Source organism: Coregonus clupeaformis, chromosome 25 (assembly GCF_020615455.1).
Source record: "Coregonus clupeaformis isolate EN_2021a chromosome 25, ASM2061545v1, whole genome shotgun sequence".
NCBI lineage: Eukaryota > Metazoa > Chordata > Actinopteri > Salmoniformes > Salmonidae > Coregonus > Coregonus clupeaformis.
This window is the reverse complement of record NC_059216.1, coordinates 32,407,041-32,424,933: the sequence shown is the minus strand read 5'-3', so window position 1 is coordinate 32,424,933 and position 17,893 is coordinate 32,407,041. Positions and strand designations below refer to the sequence as shown.

Genomic DNA, 17,893 nt, shown 5'->3' with positions numbered 1-17,893 from the left:
GAGAGGGCCGCCCACCAAAACTCACGGACCAGGCAATGAGGGCATTAATCAGAGAGGCAACAAAGAGATCAAAGATAACCCTGAAGGAGCTGCAAAGCTCCACAGCAGAGATTGGAGTATCTGTCCATAGGACCACTTTAAGCCGTACACTCCACAGAGCTGGGCTTTACGGAAGAGTTGCCAGAAAAAAAGCCCTTGCTTAAAGAAAAAAATATGCAAACACGTTTGGTGTTTGCCAAAAGGCATGTGGGAGACTCCCCAAACATATGGAAGAAGGTACTCTGGTCAGATTAGACTAAAATTGAGCTTTTTGGCCATCAAGGAAAACGCTATGTCTGGCGCAAACCCAACACCTCTCATCACCCCGAGAACACCATCCCCATGTTTTTTCATCGGCAGTGACTCGGAAACTGGTCAGAATTGAAGGAATGATGGATGGCACTAATTACAGGGAAATTCTTTAGGGAAACCTGTTTCAGTCTTCCAGAGATTTGAGACTGGGATGGAGGTTCACCGTCCAGCAGGACAATGACCCTAAGCATACTGCTAAAGCAACACTCGAGTGGTTTAAGGGGAAACATTTAAATGTCTTGGAATGGCATAGTCAAAGCCCAGACCTCAATCCAATTGAGAATCTGTGGTATGACTTAAAGATTGCTGTACACCAGCGGAACCCATCCAACTTGAAGGAGCTGGAGCAGTTTTGCCTTGAAGAATGGGCAAAAATTCCAGTGGCTAGATGTGCCAAGCTTATAGAGACATACCCCAAGAGACTTGCAGCTGTAATTGCTGCAAAAGGTGCTTTTTTTTTAGTCTTATTTCTTGTTTGTTTCACCCAAAAAATATTTTGCATCTTCAAAGTGGTAGGCATGTTGTGTAAATCAAATGATACAAACCCCCCAAAAAATCCATTTTAATTCCAGGTTGTAAGGCAACAAAATAGGAAAACTGCCAAGGGGGGTGAATACTTTCGCAAGCGACTGTATACCGTGGGTCTCCCATTTTTGATTTCCTTTCAATTAAGCCCTAGACAACCAGGTGTTTGGAGTGCCTTACTAATTAGTGACCTTCATTCATCAGTCAAGTACAAACTCGCAGACACTCAGCCCTCCGTGGAATTAGTTTGACACCTGTGGCCTAGAACCTGTGTCTAACGTTTAGATGTTACAAAATTGTATGTTTTTGCTAAGGTGTTGTCTGGTCCGTTGCATTTCTCAGAATGTTAACCCAACTCAATAGGTGGCCTGTCACCAACCTGTCTATTGTTCTGGTTGAGGTTTTCCACTCATTAAACAGGTGTCAAATCAAATCAAATATTATGTGTCACATGCGCCGAATACAACAGGTGTAGACCTTACAGTGAAATGCTTACTTACAAGCCCTTAACCAACAATGTCGTTTTAAGAAAGAATACCTAAAATATATATATATACAGTGGGGAGAACAAGTATTTGATACACTGCTGATTTTGCAGGTTTTCCTACTTACAAAGCATGTAGAGGTCTGTAATTTCTAGCATAGGTACACTTCAACTGTGAGAGACGGAATCTAAAACAAATATCCAGAAAATTACATTGTATGATTTTTAAGTAATTATTTTGCATTTTATTGCATGACATAAGTATTTGATACATCAGAAAAGCAGAACTTAATATTTGGTACAGAAACCTTTGTTTGTAATTACAGAGATCATACGTTTCCTGTAGGTCTTGACCGGGTTTGCACACACTGCAGCAGGGATTTTGGCCCACTCCTCCATACAGACCTTCTCCAGATCCTTCAGGTTTCGGGGCTGTCGCTGGGCAATACAGACTTTCAGCTCCCTCCAAAGATGTTCTATTGGGTTCAGGTCTGGAGACTGGCTAGGCCACTCCAGGACCTTGAAATGCTTCTTACGGAGCCACTCCTTAGTTGCCCTGGCTGTGTGTTTCGGGTCGTAGTCATGCTGGAAGACCCAGCCACGACCCATCTTCAATAATCTTACTGAGGGAAGGAGGTTGTTGGCCAAGATCTCGCGATACATGGCCCCATCCATCTTCCCCTCAATACGGTGCATTCGTCCTGTCCCCTTTGCAGAAAAGCATCCCCAAAGAATGATGTTTCCACCTCCATGCTTCACGGTTGAGATGGTGTTCTTGGGGTTGTACTCATCCTTCTTCTTCCTCCAAACACGGCGAGTGGAGTTTAGACCAAAAAGCTCTATTTTTGTCTCATCAGACCACATGATCTTCTCCCATTCCTCCTCTGGATCATCCAGATGGTCATTGGCAAACTTCAGACGGGCCTGGACATGCACTGGCTTGAGCAGGGGGACCTTGCGTGCGCTGCAGGATTTTAATCCATGATGGCAGAGTGTGTTACTAATGGTTTTCTTTGAGACTGTGGTCCCAGCTCTCTTCAGGTCATTGACCAGGTCCTGCCGTGTAGTTCTGGGCTGATCCCTCACCTTCCTCATGATCATTGATGCCCCACGAGGTGAGATCTTGCATGGAGCCCCAGACCGAGGGTGATTGACCGTCATCTTGAACTTCTTCAATTTTCTAATAATTGCACCAACAGTTGTTGCCTTCTCACCAAGCTGCTTGCCTATTGTCCTGTAGCCCATCCCAGCCTTGTGCAGGTCTACAATTTTATCCCTGATGTCCTTACACAGTTCTCTGGTCTTGGCAATTGGCCATTGTGGAGAGGTTGGAGTCTGTTTGATTGAGTGTGTGGACAGGTGTCTTTTATACAGGTAACGAGTTCAAACAGGTGCAGTTAATACAGGTAATCAGTGGAGAACAGGAGGGCTTCTTAAAGAAAAACTAACAGGTCTGTGAGAGCCGGAATTCTTACTGGTTGGTAGGTGATCAAATACTTATGTCATGCAAGAAAATGCAAATTAATTACTTAAAAATCATACAATGTGATTTTCTGGATTTTTGTTTTAGATTCCGTCTCTCACAGTTGAAGTGTACCTTTGATAAAAAATTACAGACCTCTACATGCTTTGTAAGTAGGAAAACCTGCAAAATTGGCAGTGTATCAAATATTTGTTCTCCCCACTGTATATATATATACACTGCTCAAAAAAATAAAGGGAACACTTAAACAACACATCCTAGATCTGAATGAATGAAATAATCTTATTAAATACTTTTTTCTTTACATAGTTGAATGTGCTGACAACACAATCACACAAAAATGATCAATGGAAATCAAATGTATCAACCCATGGAGGTCTGGATTTGGAGTCACCCTCAAAATTAAAGTGGAAAACCACACTACAGGCTGATCCAACTTTGATGTAATGTCCTTAAAACAAGTCAAAATGAGGCTCAGTAGTGTGTGTGGCCTCCCTACAATGCCTGGGCATGCTCCTGATGAGGTGGCAGATGGTCTCCTGAGGGATCTCCTCCCAGACCTGGACTAAAGCATCCACCAACTCCTGGACAGTCTGTGGTGCAATGTGGCGTTGGTGGATGGAGCGAGACATGATGTCCCAGATGTGCTCAATTGGATTCAGGTCTGGGGAACGGGCGGGCCAGTCCATAGCATCAATGCCTTCCTCTTGCAGGAACTGCTGACACACTCCAGCCACATGAGGTCTAGCATTGTCTTGCATTAGGAGGAACCCAGGGCCAACCGCACCAGCATATGGTCTCACAAGGGGTCTGAGGATCTCATCTCGGTACCTAATGGCAGTCAGGCTACCTCTGGCGAGCACATGGAGGGCTGTGCGGCCCCCCAAAGAAATGCCACCCCACACCATGACTGACCCACTGCCAAACCGGTCATGCTGGAGGATGTTGCAGGCAGCAGAACGTTCTCCACGGCGTCTCCAGACTCTGTCACGTGCTCAGTGTGAACCTGCTTTCATCTGTGAAGAGCACAGGGCGCCAGTGGCGAATTTGCCAATCTTGTTGTTCTCTGGCAAATGGCAAATGTCCTGCACGGTGTCGGGCTGTAAGCACAACCCCCACCTGTGGACGTCGGGCCCTCATACCACCCTCGTGGAGTCTGTTTCTGACGTTTGAGCAGACACATGCACATTTGTGGCCTGCTGGAGGTCATTTTGCAGGGCTCTGGCAGTGCTCCTCCTGCTCCTCCTTACACAAAGGTGGAGGTAGCGGTCCTGCTGCTGGGTTGTTGCCCTCCTACGGCCTTCTCCACGTCTCCTGATGTACTGGCCTGTCTCCTGGTAGTGCCTCCATGCTCTGGACACTATGCTGACAGACACAGCATACCTTCTTGCCACAGCTCGCATTGATGTGCCATCCTGGATGAGCTGCACTACCTGAGCCACTTGTGTGGGTTGTAGACTCCGTCTCATGCTACCACTAGAGTGAATGCACCGCCAGCATTCAAAAGTGACCAAAACATCAGCCAGGAAGCATAGGAACTCAGAAGTGGTCTGTGGTCACCACCTGAAGAACCACTTCTTTATTGGGGGTGTCTTGCTAATTGCCTATAATTTCCACCTGTTGTCTATTCCATTTGCACAACAGCATGTGACATTTATTGTCAATCAGTATTGCTTCCTAAGTGGACAGTTTGATTTCACAGAAGTGTGATTGACTTGGAGTTACATTGTGTTGTTTAAGTGTTCCCTTTATTTTTTTGAGCAGTGTATATAAAAAGTAACCAATAATTAAAGAGCAGCAGTAAAATAACAATAGCGAGGTTATAGACAGGGGGTCCCAATACCGAGTCAATGTGCGGGGGCTCCGGTTAGTCGAGGTAATTGAGGTAATATGTACATGTAGAGTTATTAAAGTGACTATGCATAGATAATAAACAGAGAGTAGCAGCAGTGTGTAGTCTGGTAGTTGAGCCATTTTAGCTAACCTTAGTCGGCAGGTGTTACTACAATCATGTCCGCAAACACACTACGGTAAATACTACAGTCATGCCCGCAAAAACACTATAGTAAATTTAGCCTCGTCATGAACCAGGCTTCCCTAAAATGGGAAGCCTGGGGAAGTTCCATGGTAGAAATCAGCTAAAGAGGGGTCGGAACCCGGTGTAAATCAGTGACTCCTCGCAAACCTGTCACACCAATCAAATGCGTTGCTGGTTTTCACAGCATTTTGAGATGAGCTAAAGCTGCAGCAAGAGGGGAGGAATGATCTACAATGCTGGCCATATCAAAGATTATACATTTATACATTTCTGAAGTAGGACAAAAAGTAGCTGGCTAACTACAAAGGTTCGTTTTGAGAAAAGTAAGCTAACCTTGTAAGATACCTGTCACGCCCTGGCTCTGGGGACACTGTTATGTTGAGCCAGGGTGTGTAGATCTATGTTCCCTATTTCTATGTTGGCCTGAGTGACTCCCAATCAGAGGCAACGAGTGTCAGCTGTTTGCTGGTTGTCTCTGATTGGGAGCCATATTTAAACTGTCGGTTTTTCCTTTGTTTTTGTGGGTTCTTGTTTCAAGTTGGTTGTGTTTGACCGTGAACTGTCACGTTACCGTCTTTGTTGTTTTGATCGTGTTTCGCTCAATAAAGAGTATGTTTGCCTGCAACGCTGCGCCTTGGTCCTCATCTCTCACCGACGATCGTGACAGAAGAACCCACCAAGACTGGACCAAGCAGCGTGAAGAGGAGAGAGGAAGGACCTGGGATCAGTGGAGTAGGAGTCTCGACTGGGCCCCGCTAAGTGAAGAGAAGAGAGGCTGGTCTATGGAGCAATGGATTAAGAGTCTCGACTGGGCCAAGCCAAGTGAAGAGCAGAGAGGTTGGACTTTGAAGCAGTGGGGTGAGAGTCTGGCGAGAACTAGGGAGGCCTGGTCCACGGGGAGGAGAGAACCCCAGAAATTTTTTAGGGGGGGGGGCTCACGACGTGGACGACGGGGCAGCAGGAGGCCGCTATGGAGCGGTCCAGCGGGTGTGCAGAGGAGGCCGCCAGGTTAAGGGGGCCACTGGTCACAGAGGAGAGGGAAAGTGTGGAGGCACGGCGAGAGGTACTGGGGTGTGTTACCAGTCCGGTCCGGCCCGTTTCTGATCCCTGCGTAGGACCAGTGGTGTGTGTCCCCAGTACGGTCCGGCCTGTTCCTGTTCCTCGCATCGAGCCTGTGGTGCATGTCGTCAGCCCGGGCCGGCCTGTTCCTGCTCCCCGCACCGAGCCTATGGTGCGCGTCGCCAGCCCGGTCCGGCCTGTTCCTGCTCCCCGCACCAGGCCGATGGTGCGCATCGCCAGCCCAGCCCGGCCTGTTCCTGCTCCCCACACCGAGCCTATGGTGCGCGTCGCCAGCCCGGCCCGGCCTGTTCCTGCTCCCCGCACCAAGCCAATGGTGCGCGTCGCCAGCCCGGCCCGGCCTGTTCCTGCTCCCCGCACCAAACCTATGGTGCGCGTCGCCAGCCCGGCCCGGCCTGTTCCTGCTCCCCGCACCAAACCTATGGTGCGCGTCGCCAGCCCGGCCCGGCCTGTTCCTGCTCCCCGCACCAAACCTATGGTGCGCGTCGCCAGCCCGGCCCGGCCTGTTCCTGCTCCCCGCACCAAACCTGTGGTGCGCGTCGCCAGCCCAGTCCGGCCCATACTGCTCCACGCACCAAGCCAGGGGTGCGTATCGTCAGCCCGGTCCGGCCAGTTGCTACTCCACGCACCAAGCCAGGGGTGCGCATCGTCAGCCCGGTCCGGTCCATTCCTGCTTCACGCACCAAGCCAGGGGTGTGTATCGTCAGCCCGGTCCGGCCAGTTGCTACTCCAGGCACCAAGCCAGGGGTGCGCATCGTCAGCCCGGTCCGGTCCGTTCCTGTTCCACGCACCAAGCCAGGGGTGCGTGTCGTCAGTCCGGCTCCGGCCAGCGGGGCCAGACCGGACCAGGGGTACTTTGGGGGGTTGGAGAGGGAGTGGGGATCGGGCCCAGAGCCGGATCCGCCGCCAAGGCGGAGTGCCCACCCGGTCCCTCCCCTGTGGTATTTAGTTGGCTCGGTCGGAGTCCGCGCCTTTAGGGGGGGGGGTACTGTCACGCCCTGGCTCTGGGGACACTGTTATGTTGAGCCAGGGTGTGTAGATCTATGTTCCCTATTTCTATGTTGGCCTGAGTGACTCCCAATCAGAGGCAACGAGTGTCAGCTGTTTGCTGGTTGTCTCTGATTGGGAGCCATATTTAAACTGTCGGTTTTTCCTTTGTTTTTGTGGGTTCTTGTTTCAAGTTGGTTGTGTTTGACCGTGAACTGTCACGTTACCGTCTTTGTTGTTTTGATCGTGTTTCGCTCAATAAAGAGTATGTTTGCCTGCAACGCTGCGCCTTGGTCCTCATCTCTCACCGACGATCGTGACAATACCTAGGTAAAAATTAACTAGCTAGCTACTAGCTAGTTCAATTTCTCTCTCGATTATAGAGCCAACATAATGTTAAAAACAGCATATTATTGACCTAAAAGGTTAGCTATGTTAGCCCAGTCACTAGCTTATCCTGGGTCACTGATACATAGAGCAACCATGTACTGTCTCTTACGAAAAAAGATTGCAGTTGGAGTACAGTATAACTGCAGTATGCTACAAATACTGCGTCCAAAAATATATATATATTTTTTACTGCAGTACTTTTGCAGTATAACTGCAGTTATTCTGCAATTACTGAGTGCAAAATACCAGTCGACTGCAGTTACTGCACTTTTATTGCAGTTTCAAAACTGCAATCTTTTTTAAGGGGTCTATCTATGGGAACAACAGCAATAATTTTGCAAGCAATATTGCTAAAATGAATGAAATAAAATGTTACCTGTAATGCTCATCTCCTGTAGCCGAATTGTCATCTCCTTATTTTCATTCTGTACCTAAATTACAAGGGTTGGATTTGCACTAAACAATTGTATTTGTCAGCACTTAAAAGCCATGTACAAAATCTGGCATATGGTTTGCCTCCTATACAGTACACTGTCTACTGGTATCATTTTAAATTGATAACATATAGCTCAACATGTAAACAATGTGAGTTTAGCTATTCTCTGCGTCAGATGACAGATGCCCATAAGGCCAGTAATGCCATCATACTGTAGGCCTATGGCTGCATTGGTGACGCATGCCATATGATAAGCTGCAAAATGGATTCACATAGCTGATATACTGAGGGTGACAATCAATTAAACAGATTGGGGATCTTACAACTAGACAAAAAGGAAATGTTCATTTGAGAATACAACACAGTAGTGCTGAGCGATTAACAGACATTTCTTTTTTCTTACAACTAATTGACCGACAGTTCAATTATTTGAATTCCATTTCGTTTTGTTTTTTTCTGTGAGCTTAATGCGCACATTGCAAAGTTTCTCTAGAGATAAATCAGGTCAAGCCCGAACTGTGCAATGTAGTAGGGAGTTTGTTTCCAACAGGCCAATATTCTACAAACAAAATGTAGTAATTAACTACAATGGCCATAATCCATTGCGTGCCTACTTGCCCGGTCTATGTTTTATGCCTGCTGTGTAAAATACAGAAGAATGCTCGATCGAGAGGAGCAGTTGCTTCGTGAGGTATTTCTACCTGAAAATACATGATATAAGTGATTTAATAGTTGTCATAAAAATAAAAAATAAGATTGAAACCAAAATCGGAAACCGTGATTATTTCTTAATAATCTAACCGAAACCGAACCGACCTCAAAAAGCACTAATCGCTCAGCACTACAACACAGACACATTAGATATAGAACCCCTTCCCGTCTTTATTGCAGGATTGTGATATGTTATTGATCAACATTGACACTAGTTCATTTTGAATAATAGTTTAACAATTAAAACAAGTTTAAACACTTCACTTCAAAATGTACAAATAAGCTTACACGTATGTAAAGATTATAAATCTCAGACTAAACAACAATAGATCATTGAGTAGTAACAAGTATGCTATTATTACTAAAGCAAAATTTCAGGTGAACAAAATCCAATCTTGCTCCACTGATCCCTGATCTACTGCGTGAGCAGACTTGTAATAGGTTTATACATTGTGTGTGATGTTTAACTGTATTTTTGTATGCAACATTTGCTAACATAGGTAGGCCTGCACATATAACCCATTCATTGGGACTGCTCTCTTCATCTGCAAACCATCTGCTCTCTTTCACAGCTTTCCATATCTGAGGACAGAAAAAATCAAACAGGCTTCAGATATACTCAAATTAGAAAGCACTTGAATAACATGTTGCTATTATCTCTGTCCTCAAAGTTTTCCCCTCTAGGGACTGGAACTGGATACACAAAGTTACCTGCCCTGTCCAGTAGCCTACACTCTCCGTCCAGTAGCCAATTTCACCCTCTTTTTTAAATTTTGTTTTACCTTTATTTAACTAGGCAAGTCAGTTAAGAACAAATTCTTATTTACAATGACTGCCTACACCGGCCAAACCCGGACGACGCTGGGCCAATTGTGCGCCACCCTATGGGACTCCCAATCACGGCCGGTTGTGATACAGCCTGGAATTGAACCAGGGGGTCTGTAGTGATGCCTTAAGCAATGAGATGCAGTGCCTTAGACCACTGCGCCACTCGGGAGCCCACTCTTCCATGGCTATTATCTACAAATGCATTTAGAGACGGTTTTTTTATTTTTTATTTACAATGATTACATAAAGATAGCTAGCTAATAGGAGGTTAGCTAGCTGATGACGTTTTAATTCACATAGCTAAACAGTGTGTAAATCTAGCTAGCAAGATAGCGGCTCAGTTGAGTTAGCCTACAAAGTGGCCTACTATTACCAGCCAGCTAGCTAATAATATATTTGTTTAACATTTAAAAACATGTATTTACTTACTTGAATAGGTTCTCCCACTGCCTCTGTTTTTTGGGTCCTTACAAAAACAAAATAATGGGCTATCTTCACAATATTTTGGGTAGTAGCAAAGCGCAGCCATGTGGACGAACTGAGACATGTTTTTGTCACCAGAACGGTATTGAACATGTTGTGACGTTTGACTTTACCAGCGTAATCCACTTTCAATTTCAGTAAATATAATTGCAGACTGTCGGCCACAGTTATAACTTAAAAACTAGCACTTGAAGCTAGCATAGGCAACAGCTACCCGGACGGAAAACAGTGACGCACATAATACACAGCACCCCTTTTACGGGCGTGTGGGGGGAGGGTTCTTGAAATGTCAGATCCAATCAAAATCCTGCCGTTGGGAGCCAGCGGGCCATTCAAAACGTTTTTGCAATACAAAATTATCCAAACCTCCAAGGGAGGCGTGATCATGACGTGATTCTGGAGGTATGGCAACGTGAGACTACAGTAAATAATGTACAGTCATGTCTGCAAAAACACTACAGTAAACACAGCAGTATACTACAGTCATGTCCACAAAATCACTACAGCGAATACTATAGTATACTACAGTCAGAGTGAGGAGCGATACACAAGCGTACCTCCTTGCCACCCCCCGTTCCACTCCTTTGGTCACCCGGCTGAGGAGGTAACGAATGAACGCGGGGGTGGAAAGATGCTCTGCAACAGCAGACCTGAGGAAGAGCGTCTTCAGAGTTAATTTGTACAGCGGTGACTACAAACACACTCGAACCCCTCACTGTGTGTGTGGCACACTCAAGAGGCCCTTGCTGTGTCTGTGCTAATGCCAGCTCAGAGATGTGCAGAGGGGAGAGGGATACACAGAGGCACGACACGTCCGATGGACGACTGAAACCTTTCCCAGGGAGAGGAGAGGCTTGAAGGGGAACGCAGGGGATAATAGCGACCAATTAAATACTTGACTAGTTGTTTGAGGCTTTAAGTCAAGCATGGATGAGGCCTGTCGTATGTAAACCACTGTAGGTTTGGAGAAGAGAGCTTAGGGGAAAACACAATAAAGGGCTTCAGTTAAAACCAAAAATTAAGACAGATTTTGAGATTTCAGATGACAAAACAACTGGAATAAACAGAGTGAACACCCAGAACTATAAAATGTGAAGATGTAGTCCAGCCATACTCAACAGGCGGACCGCGGTCCGGAACTGGACCCAGAACTGGGTCGGTACGGACTGCAGGTACCAACTTAAAAACAACTTTTTTTAGCAACTCAGTCGGGCTTTCAATTTAATGCTATTGAGAGTTGTACTAGTAGAATGTACAAGGTGCAATTTTGAAATGTTGTAGTGTATAGCAGTTTTCCTCTTATGTCATTAAGACATTACCTTAGAAAGCTATTTATAATCTATGTATAACTAGCCCATGTTAGTTAGGCTAACCAGCTAACTTACCTATCTAAATTTTGTAGTTATCATGGCCAGCTTAGGTTCACAGGGGCCTCGATCCCCATTGATTTTGTTGAGTCGCTCAGGTATCATATGAACACACATAAGACATGGCAAAATGTTTAGAATTGCAGGAAATGAGCTTAAAAACTGACAAACTTTCACTCCGCCAAAAAGAGGGGTATGAACAGTTTGGGTCGTGAGGTGGTGGTTTGTTACTACGCCGATAAATGACAATATCCATCCGGACATTTGCCAGATAGGACATTTGTGTGACCGGACCTTCTCAAATAGTAGTCGAGTACCCCTGACCTAGTCCATTAAGTGGTAAAAAATGCTAAATGACAAAAAATGCCTAAAAGAGGAACTAAAACCAGAGTACCTAGACCAATAACAAATATAATACTTACAGAAAAAGGGAGTTATACTGTATAGCGATTTTGTCTCATACACTAAATGTGTGTTCTGAATAACATTACAACCCAATTACATTCTGTGACGCCAAAGTGGTTCCATGTCTGACCCAAATAACCCGCTCTCACTCTGTTCTCTTCCTCTTTCAACAGAGACAGCCCAGAGGACAAAAGGAAAAGAGAAATACAACAAACGAGAAAGGTTAATAACAGCTTTTCCTGTGTCATATTTGACAAGACCAGCCATTGGCCTAATTATCATCATTATGGTTTGCCAGGACTTCTCCTTCTCCTTCTTAATGGCAGGCAGCATGATAGCCACTCCTTAACGCATATCTATTATTTAATCACTGTTGGTGGTGTCAGAACGTAGAGAGAGAGAGGGGCACTTTATTTTTGGCCTGGGTGAGTTCTCTTTGAATATGCCAGTGGGCCAAGGCTTTTAATTTATACCCTTTTGATTTCCAAATCGCCACTCAAATGACAAATGTGCAGTTTATGTTGCCAAAGGGAAAGGCTAAATTTGAGTCAAAAGCTGAGGCTGGGTTTGAGTTAAATGGTAATCCAGGATCAACACAGCGAAATTACGATCAGGATCAACACAGCTAAATGACGATACAGAATCAACACAGCTAAATGACGATACAGGATCAACATAAGATCTGTGTTCCTCACCAGAACTTTGGCTAGATGGACTAGTCCATTGTGAGTGATCTGGTTGTTCCATAGAATCAGAACCTTCAGTCCATCTGTCTGCACTCTCAGACCTTCACAGATCTCCTCCAGTCCTGCACAAGACCAGAAAAGATAAATAAAACACTTAAGACTACAGTGCAGTAGGCTAGTCATAAAGGGCATACATAAATGACAAGGGGAGTTAAACAATTTGCTGCTACCTCAATCTCTGTGAGTGATACAGAGTGCAAATGGTCCTGTTCTTTGACAGTACCAGGATCGTCACCTGAGTCTGTTATGTTGTTGTTGCTGAGGTCCAGGGTAGTGATGGTACTGTTCACAGGAAGTTGGTTGCACCTTAATTGGAGAGAACGGGCTCGTGGTAAGGGCTGGAGCGGAATGAGTGGAATGGTATCAAATACTTCAAACACATGGTTTCCATGTGTTTGATGCCATTCCATTCGCTCAGTTCTAGCCATTATTACAGTGGGGCAAAAAAGTATTTAGTCAGCCACTATTTGTGCAAGTTCTCCCACTTAAAAAGATGAGAGAGGCCTGTAATTTTCATCATAGGTACACGTCAACTATGAAAGACAAATTGAGAAGAAAAAAATCCAGAAAATCACATTGTAGGATTTTTTATGAATTTATTTGCAAATTATGGTGGAAAATAAGTATTTGGTCACCTACAAACAAGCAAGATTTCTGGCTCTCACAGACCTGTAACTTCTTCTTTAAGAGGCTCCTCTGTCCTCCACTCGTTACCTGTATTAATGGCATCTGTTTGAACTTGTTATCAGTATAAAAGACACCTGTCCACATCCTCAAACAGTCACACTCCAAACTCCACTATGGCCAAGACCAAAGAGCTGACAAAGGACACCAGAAACAAAATTGTAGACCTGCACCAGGCTGGGAAGACTGAATCTGCAATAGGTAAGCAGCTTGGTTTGAAGAAATCAACTGTGGGAACAATTATTAGGAAATGGATGACATACAAGACCACTGATAATCTCCCTCGATCTGGGGCTCCACGCAAGATCTCACCCCGTAGGGTCAAAATGATCACAAGAACGGTGAGCAAAAATCCCAGAACCACACGGGGGGACCTAGTGAATGACCTGCAGAGAGCTGGGACCAAAGTAACAAAGCCTACCATCAGTAACACACTACGCCGCCAGGGACTCAAATCCTGCAGTGCAAGACGTGTCCGCCTGCTTAAGCCAGTAAATGTCCAGGCCTGTCTGAAGTTTGCTAGAGTGCATTTGGATGATCCAGAAGAGGATTGGGAGAATGTCATATGGTCAGATGAAACCAAAATATAACTTTTTGGTAAAAACTCAACTCGTCGTGTTTGGAGGACAAAGAATGCTGAGTTGCATCCAAAGAACACCATACCTACTGTGAAGTATGGGGGTGGAAACATCATGCTTTGGGGCTGTTTTTCTGCAAAGGGACCAGGACGACTGATCCGTGTAAAGGAACGAATGAATGGGGCCATGTATCGTGAGATTTTGAGTGAAAACCTCCTTCCATCAGCAAGGGCATTGAAGATTAAGCGTGGCTGGGTCTTTCAGCATGACAATGATCCCAAACACACCGCCCGGGCAATGAAGGAGTGGCTTCGTAAGAAGCATTTCAAGGTCCTGGAGTGGCCTAGCCAGTCTCCTGATCTCAACCCCATAGAAAATCTTTGGAGGGAGTTGAAAGTCTGTGTTGCCCAGCGACAGCCCCAAAACATCACTGCTCTAGAGGAGATCTGCATGGAGGAATGGGCCAAAATACCAGCAACAGTGTGTGAAAACCTTGTGAAGACTTACAGAAAACGTTTGACCTGTGTCATTGCCAACAAAGGGTATATAACAAAGTATTGAGAAACTTTTGTTATTGACCAAATACTTATTTTCCACCATAATTTGCAAATAAATTCATTAAAAATCCTACAATGTGATTTTCTGGATTTTTTTTTCTCATTTTGTCTGTCATAGTTGACGTGTACCTATGATGAAAATTACAGGCCTCTCTCATCTTTTTAAGTGGGAGAACTTGCACAATTGGTGGCTGACTAAATACTTTTTTTCCCCACTGTATAAGCCGTCCTCCCCTCAGTAGCCTCCACTGGTACTGTTGTATCTGTTTCATACTGAATATGTTCTTTAAGTGCACCTGAGTCTGCTATGGTGTTGTTGCTGAGGTCCAGGGTAGTGATGGAGCTGTTGTATCTGAGCAGGTCTCCTAGCTGCATAGAGTCCTGTTCGCTGTTCAGATTATTGTTGGACAGGTACAGCTCCCGGAGCGCTCTGTTGCTCTTCAGAGCAGCCACTATGGACAAAGAAACCAAAGCAATATTACTTTTTAAGTAAAGTTTGGTTTGATGGTAAAGAATCATGCTAGTCTAGTAAATAACCTACTTTAACTTAGGAACGTTTCAGACTATATTTATAGTATTTCTCAAGAGTCAACTAGCATTTCTCAAAATCACAAATCTCCCATTATTGTACCAAAAATATTTCAAAGCATTATTTTATTGCATTCTATCTCTCAGTAAATTGTACAGTTAAGTGTGGGTGTGTGTGGGTTGTCACACAGTCCAGCCTTAGCTGATCGATGCAGTAGATTTGATCAGTCCCTTTGGGCTGCATGTGGAATGCCAACATTGTCATCAGGCACAGTGGGAACCAAATGGAGGGATCGCTGGATTGATCTGGACGACTCCACGGCGCGCGGCCTGTCGAGCGCCGCAATCAGGGCCCCTCCGATCGAAGGCAATGATCCACAGCTGGGCCCCCCGCAGAGAAGGAGGGAAGGGAACGGGGGAGGACAGGGGGGTAGGCAGGGGCGACGGGGGCGGATGCTCGGCCCAGAAATATCAAAAGGATCCAGGAGGGTTTAAAGAGATAGGGTCTCTGTCTCAGTGGTGAGAAGGAAGATCACACTGTGTGTAGTTATTGCTTTGTCGTTACTCTGAAGTTAGAATGTGGAACATTTTGTATATAATGTTTTGAGCGTCTTTCACCCTAAATCCAATAGAAAATACACATTTACATTTTACATCTTAGTCATTTAGCAGACGCTCTTATCCAGAGTGACTTACAGTTAGTGAGTGCATACATTTTCATACTGGCCCACATCCTACCTTTCTTTACATGTGTAAATCTTGAGGACTAAAATAAAGCAAGGTGTGTTCCATGCTCTCCTGGGTGTGTGTGTGTGTGTGTGTGTGTGTGTGTGTGTGTGTGTGTGTATGCATGCGCCATCGCGTGTGTATGTGCCCGTCTCTTCCTCTGGCTTATTTACAGATTTACAGGTCATTGTCTCCTCCCTGATCACTAGAGTACACTGGCCCAGCCCCCCGCTGCTCACAGAAGAGGAACACCTCCCTCGGTCGTCACGGTTACATCCCAGAGATGAAACACCAGCCAATCAATGAAGGTCACCAAGGACAGCAGGACCAAAGCCATCACCTTGGAGCCGGAGGGTGTGACATTGGTGAAAGCTTTCATCTTAACCTTAAACTGTACTTGGCTGAAGGATTCGTGTTAAAAATGATAAAAACCAAATTAGCAAATTACAGTAACATGACTGAAGTAATATTAAAATACCCCTCAACATATTATTTTTTTAGAGAATTGTATTAATATCTTACAAGTTAAGGTATTTGTATATCTTGCTCCTGACAAAGGTAAAATTTTTATGAATGCCTATAAGGGAAAGTCCGGACCCTTTAGTGGAAGTCAAATGCTGTGTACTTGGGGGCAGTGTTGGCCTCTTGTGCCTGGGTGCAATTCAATCCGGCCTGCGGCTGGTTTTGTAAAAAAATTATAGTATATACAGTGAGGGAAAAAAGTATTTGATCCCCTGCTGATTTTGTACGTTTGCCCACTGACAAAGAAATTATCCGTCTATAATTTTAATGGTAGGTTTATTTGAACAGTGAGAGACAAAAAAATCCAGACAAACGCATGTCAAAAATGTTATAAATTGATTTGCATTTTAATGAGGGAAATAAGTATATGACCCCCTCTCAATCAGAAAGATTTCTGGCTCTCAGGTGTCTTTTATACAGGTAACGACCTGAGATTAGGAGCACACTCTTAAAGGGAGTGCTCCTAATCTCAGCTTGTTACCTGTATAAAAGACACCTGTCCACAGAAGCAATCAATCAATCAGATTCCAAACTCTCCACCATGGCCAAGACCAAAGAGCTCTCCAAGGATGTCAGGGACAAGATTGTAGACCTACAATAGGCAGGAATGGGCTACAAGACCATTGCCAAGCAGCTTGGTGAGAAGGTGAAAACGGTGCAATTATTCGCAAATGGAAGAAACACAAAATAACTGTCAATCTCCCTCGGCCTGGGGCTCCATGCAAGATCTCACCTTGTGGAGTTGCAATGATCATGAGAACAGTGAGGAATCAGCCCAGAACTACACTGGAGGATCTTGTCAATGATCTCAAGGCAGCTGGGACCATAGTCACCAAGAAAACAATTGGTAACACACTACGCCGTGAAGGACTGAAATCCTGCAGCGCCTGCAAGGTCCCCCTGCTCAAGAAAGCACATATACAGGCCCGTCTGAAGTTTGCCAATGAACATCTGAATGATTCAGAGGAGAACTAGGTGAAAGTGTTGTGGTCAGATGAGACCAAAATGGAGCTCTTTGGCATCAACTCAACTCGCCGTGTTTGGAGGAGGAGGAATGCTGCCTATGACCCCAAGAACACCATCCCCACCGTCAAACATGGAGGTGGAAACATTATGCTTTGGGGGTGTTTTTCTGCTAAGGGGACAGGACAACTTCACCGCATCAAAGGGATGATGGACGGGGCCATGTACCGTCAAATCTTGGGTGAGAACCTCCTTCCCTCAGCCAAGGCATTGAAAATGGGTGGTGGATGGGTATTCCAGCATTACAATGACCCAAAACACACGGCCAAGGCAACAAAGGAGTGGCTCAAGAAGAAGCACATGAAGGTCCTGGAGTGGCCTAGCCAGTCTCCAGACCTTAATCCCATAGAAAATCTGTGGAGGGAGCTTAAGGTTCGAGTTGCCAAACGTCAGCCTCGAAACCTTAATGACTTGGAGAAGATCTGCAAAGAGGAGTGGGACAAAATCCCTCCTGAGATGTGTGCAAACCTGGTGGCCAACTATAAGAAACGTCTGACCTCTGTGATTGCCAACAAGGGTTTTGCCACCAAGTACTAAGTAATGTTTTGCAGAGGGGTCAAATACTTATTTCCCACATTAAAATGCAAATCAATTTATAACATTTTTGACATGCGTTTTTCTGGATTTTGTTGTTGTTATTCTGTCTCTCACTGTTCAAATAAACCTACTATTAAAATTATAGACAGATCATGTCTTTGTCAGTGGGCAAACGTACAAAATCAAAGCAGGGGATCAAATACTTTCTTCCCTCACTGTATAGTACCAGTCAAAAGTTTGGACACCTACACATTCAAAGGTTTTTCTTTATTTTTACTACTTTCTACATTGTAGAATAATGGTGAAGACATAAACTAGGAAATAACACATATGGAATCATGTAGTAACAAAAACATTGTTAAACAAATCAAAATATTTTTCATATTTGAGATTCTTCAAAGTAGCCACCCTTTGCCTTGATGACAGC

The 17,893-nt window shown here is 44.9% G+C and overlaps 1 protein-coding gene across 1 annotated transcript in view; it reads right to left on the bottom strand.

Annotated features, from left to right (window-relative positions):
- Positions 1-17,893, bottom strand: part of si:dkey-288a3.2 (protein phosphatase 1 regulatory subunit 37) — a 70,082-nt gene that overhangs the window by 34,827 nt on the left and 17,362 nt on the right. The window contains exons 4-5 of the mRNA XM_041847087.1: positions 14,427-14,582; positions 12,261-12,373 (exon numbers count right to left, since the gene is read on the bottom strand). Of these exons, the coding sequence (XP_041703021.1) occupies positions 12,261-12,373; positions 14,427-14,582 (269 nt within the window). The remainder of the gene's footprint in view (positions 1-12,260; positions 12,374-14,426; positions 14,583-17,893) is intronic.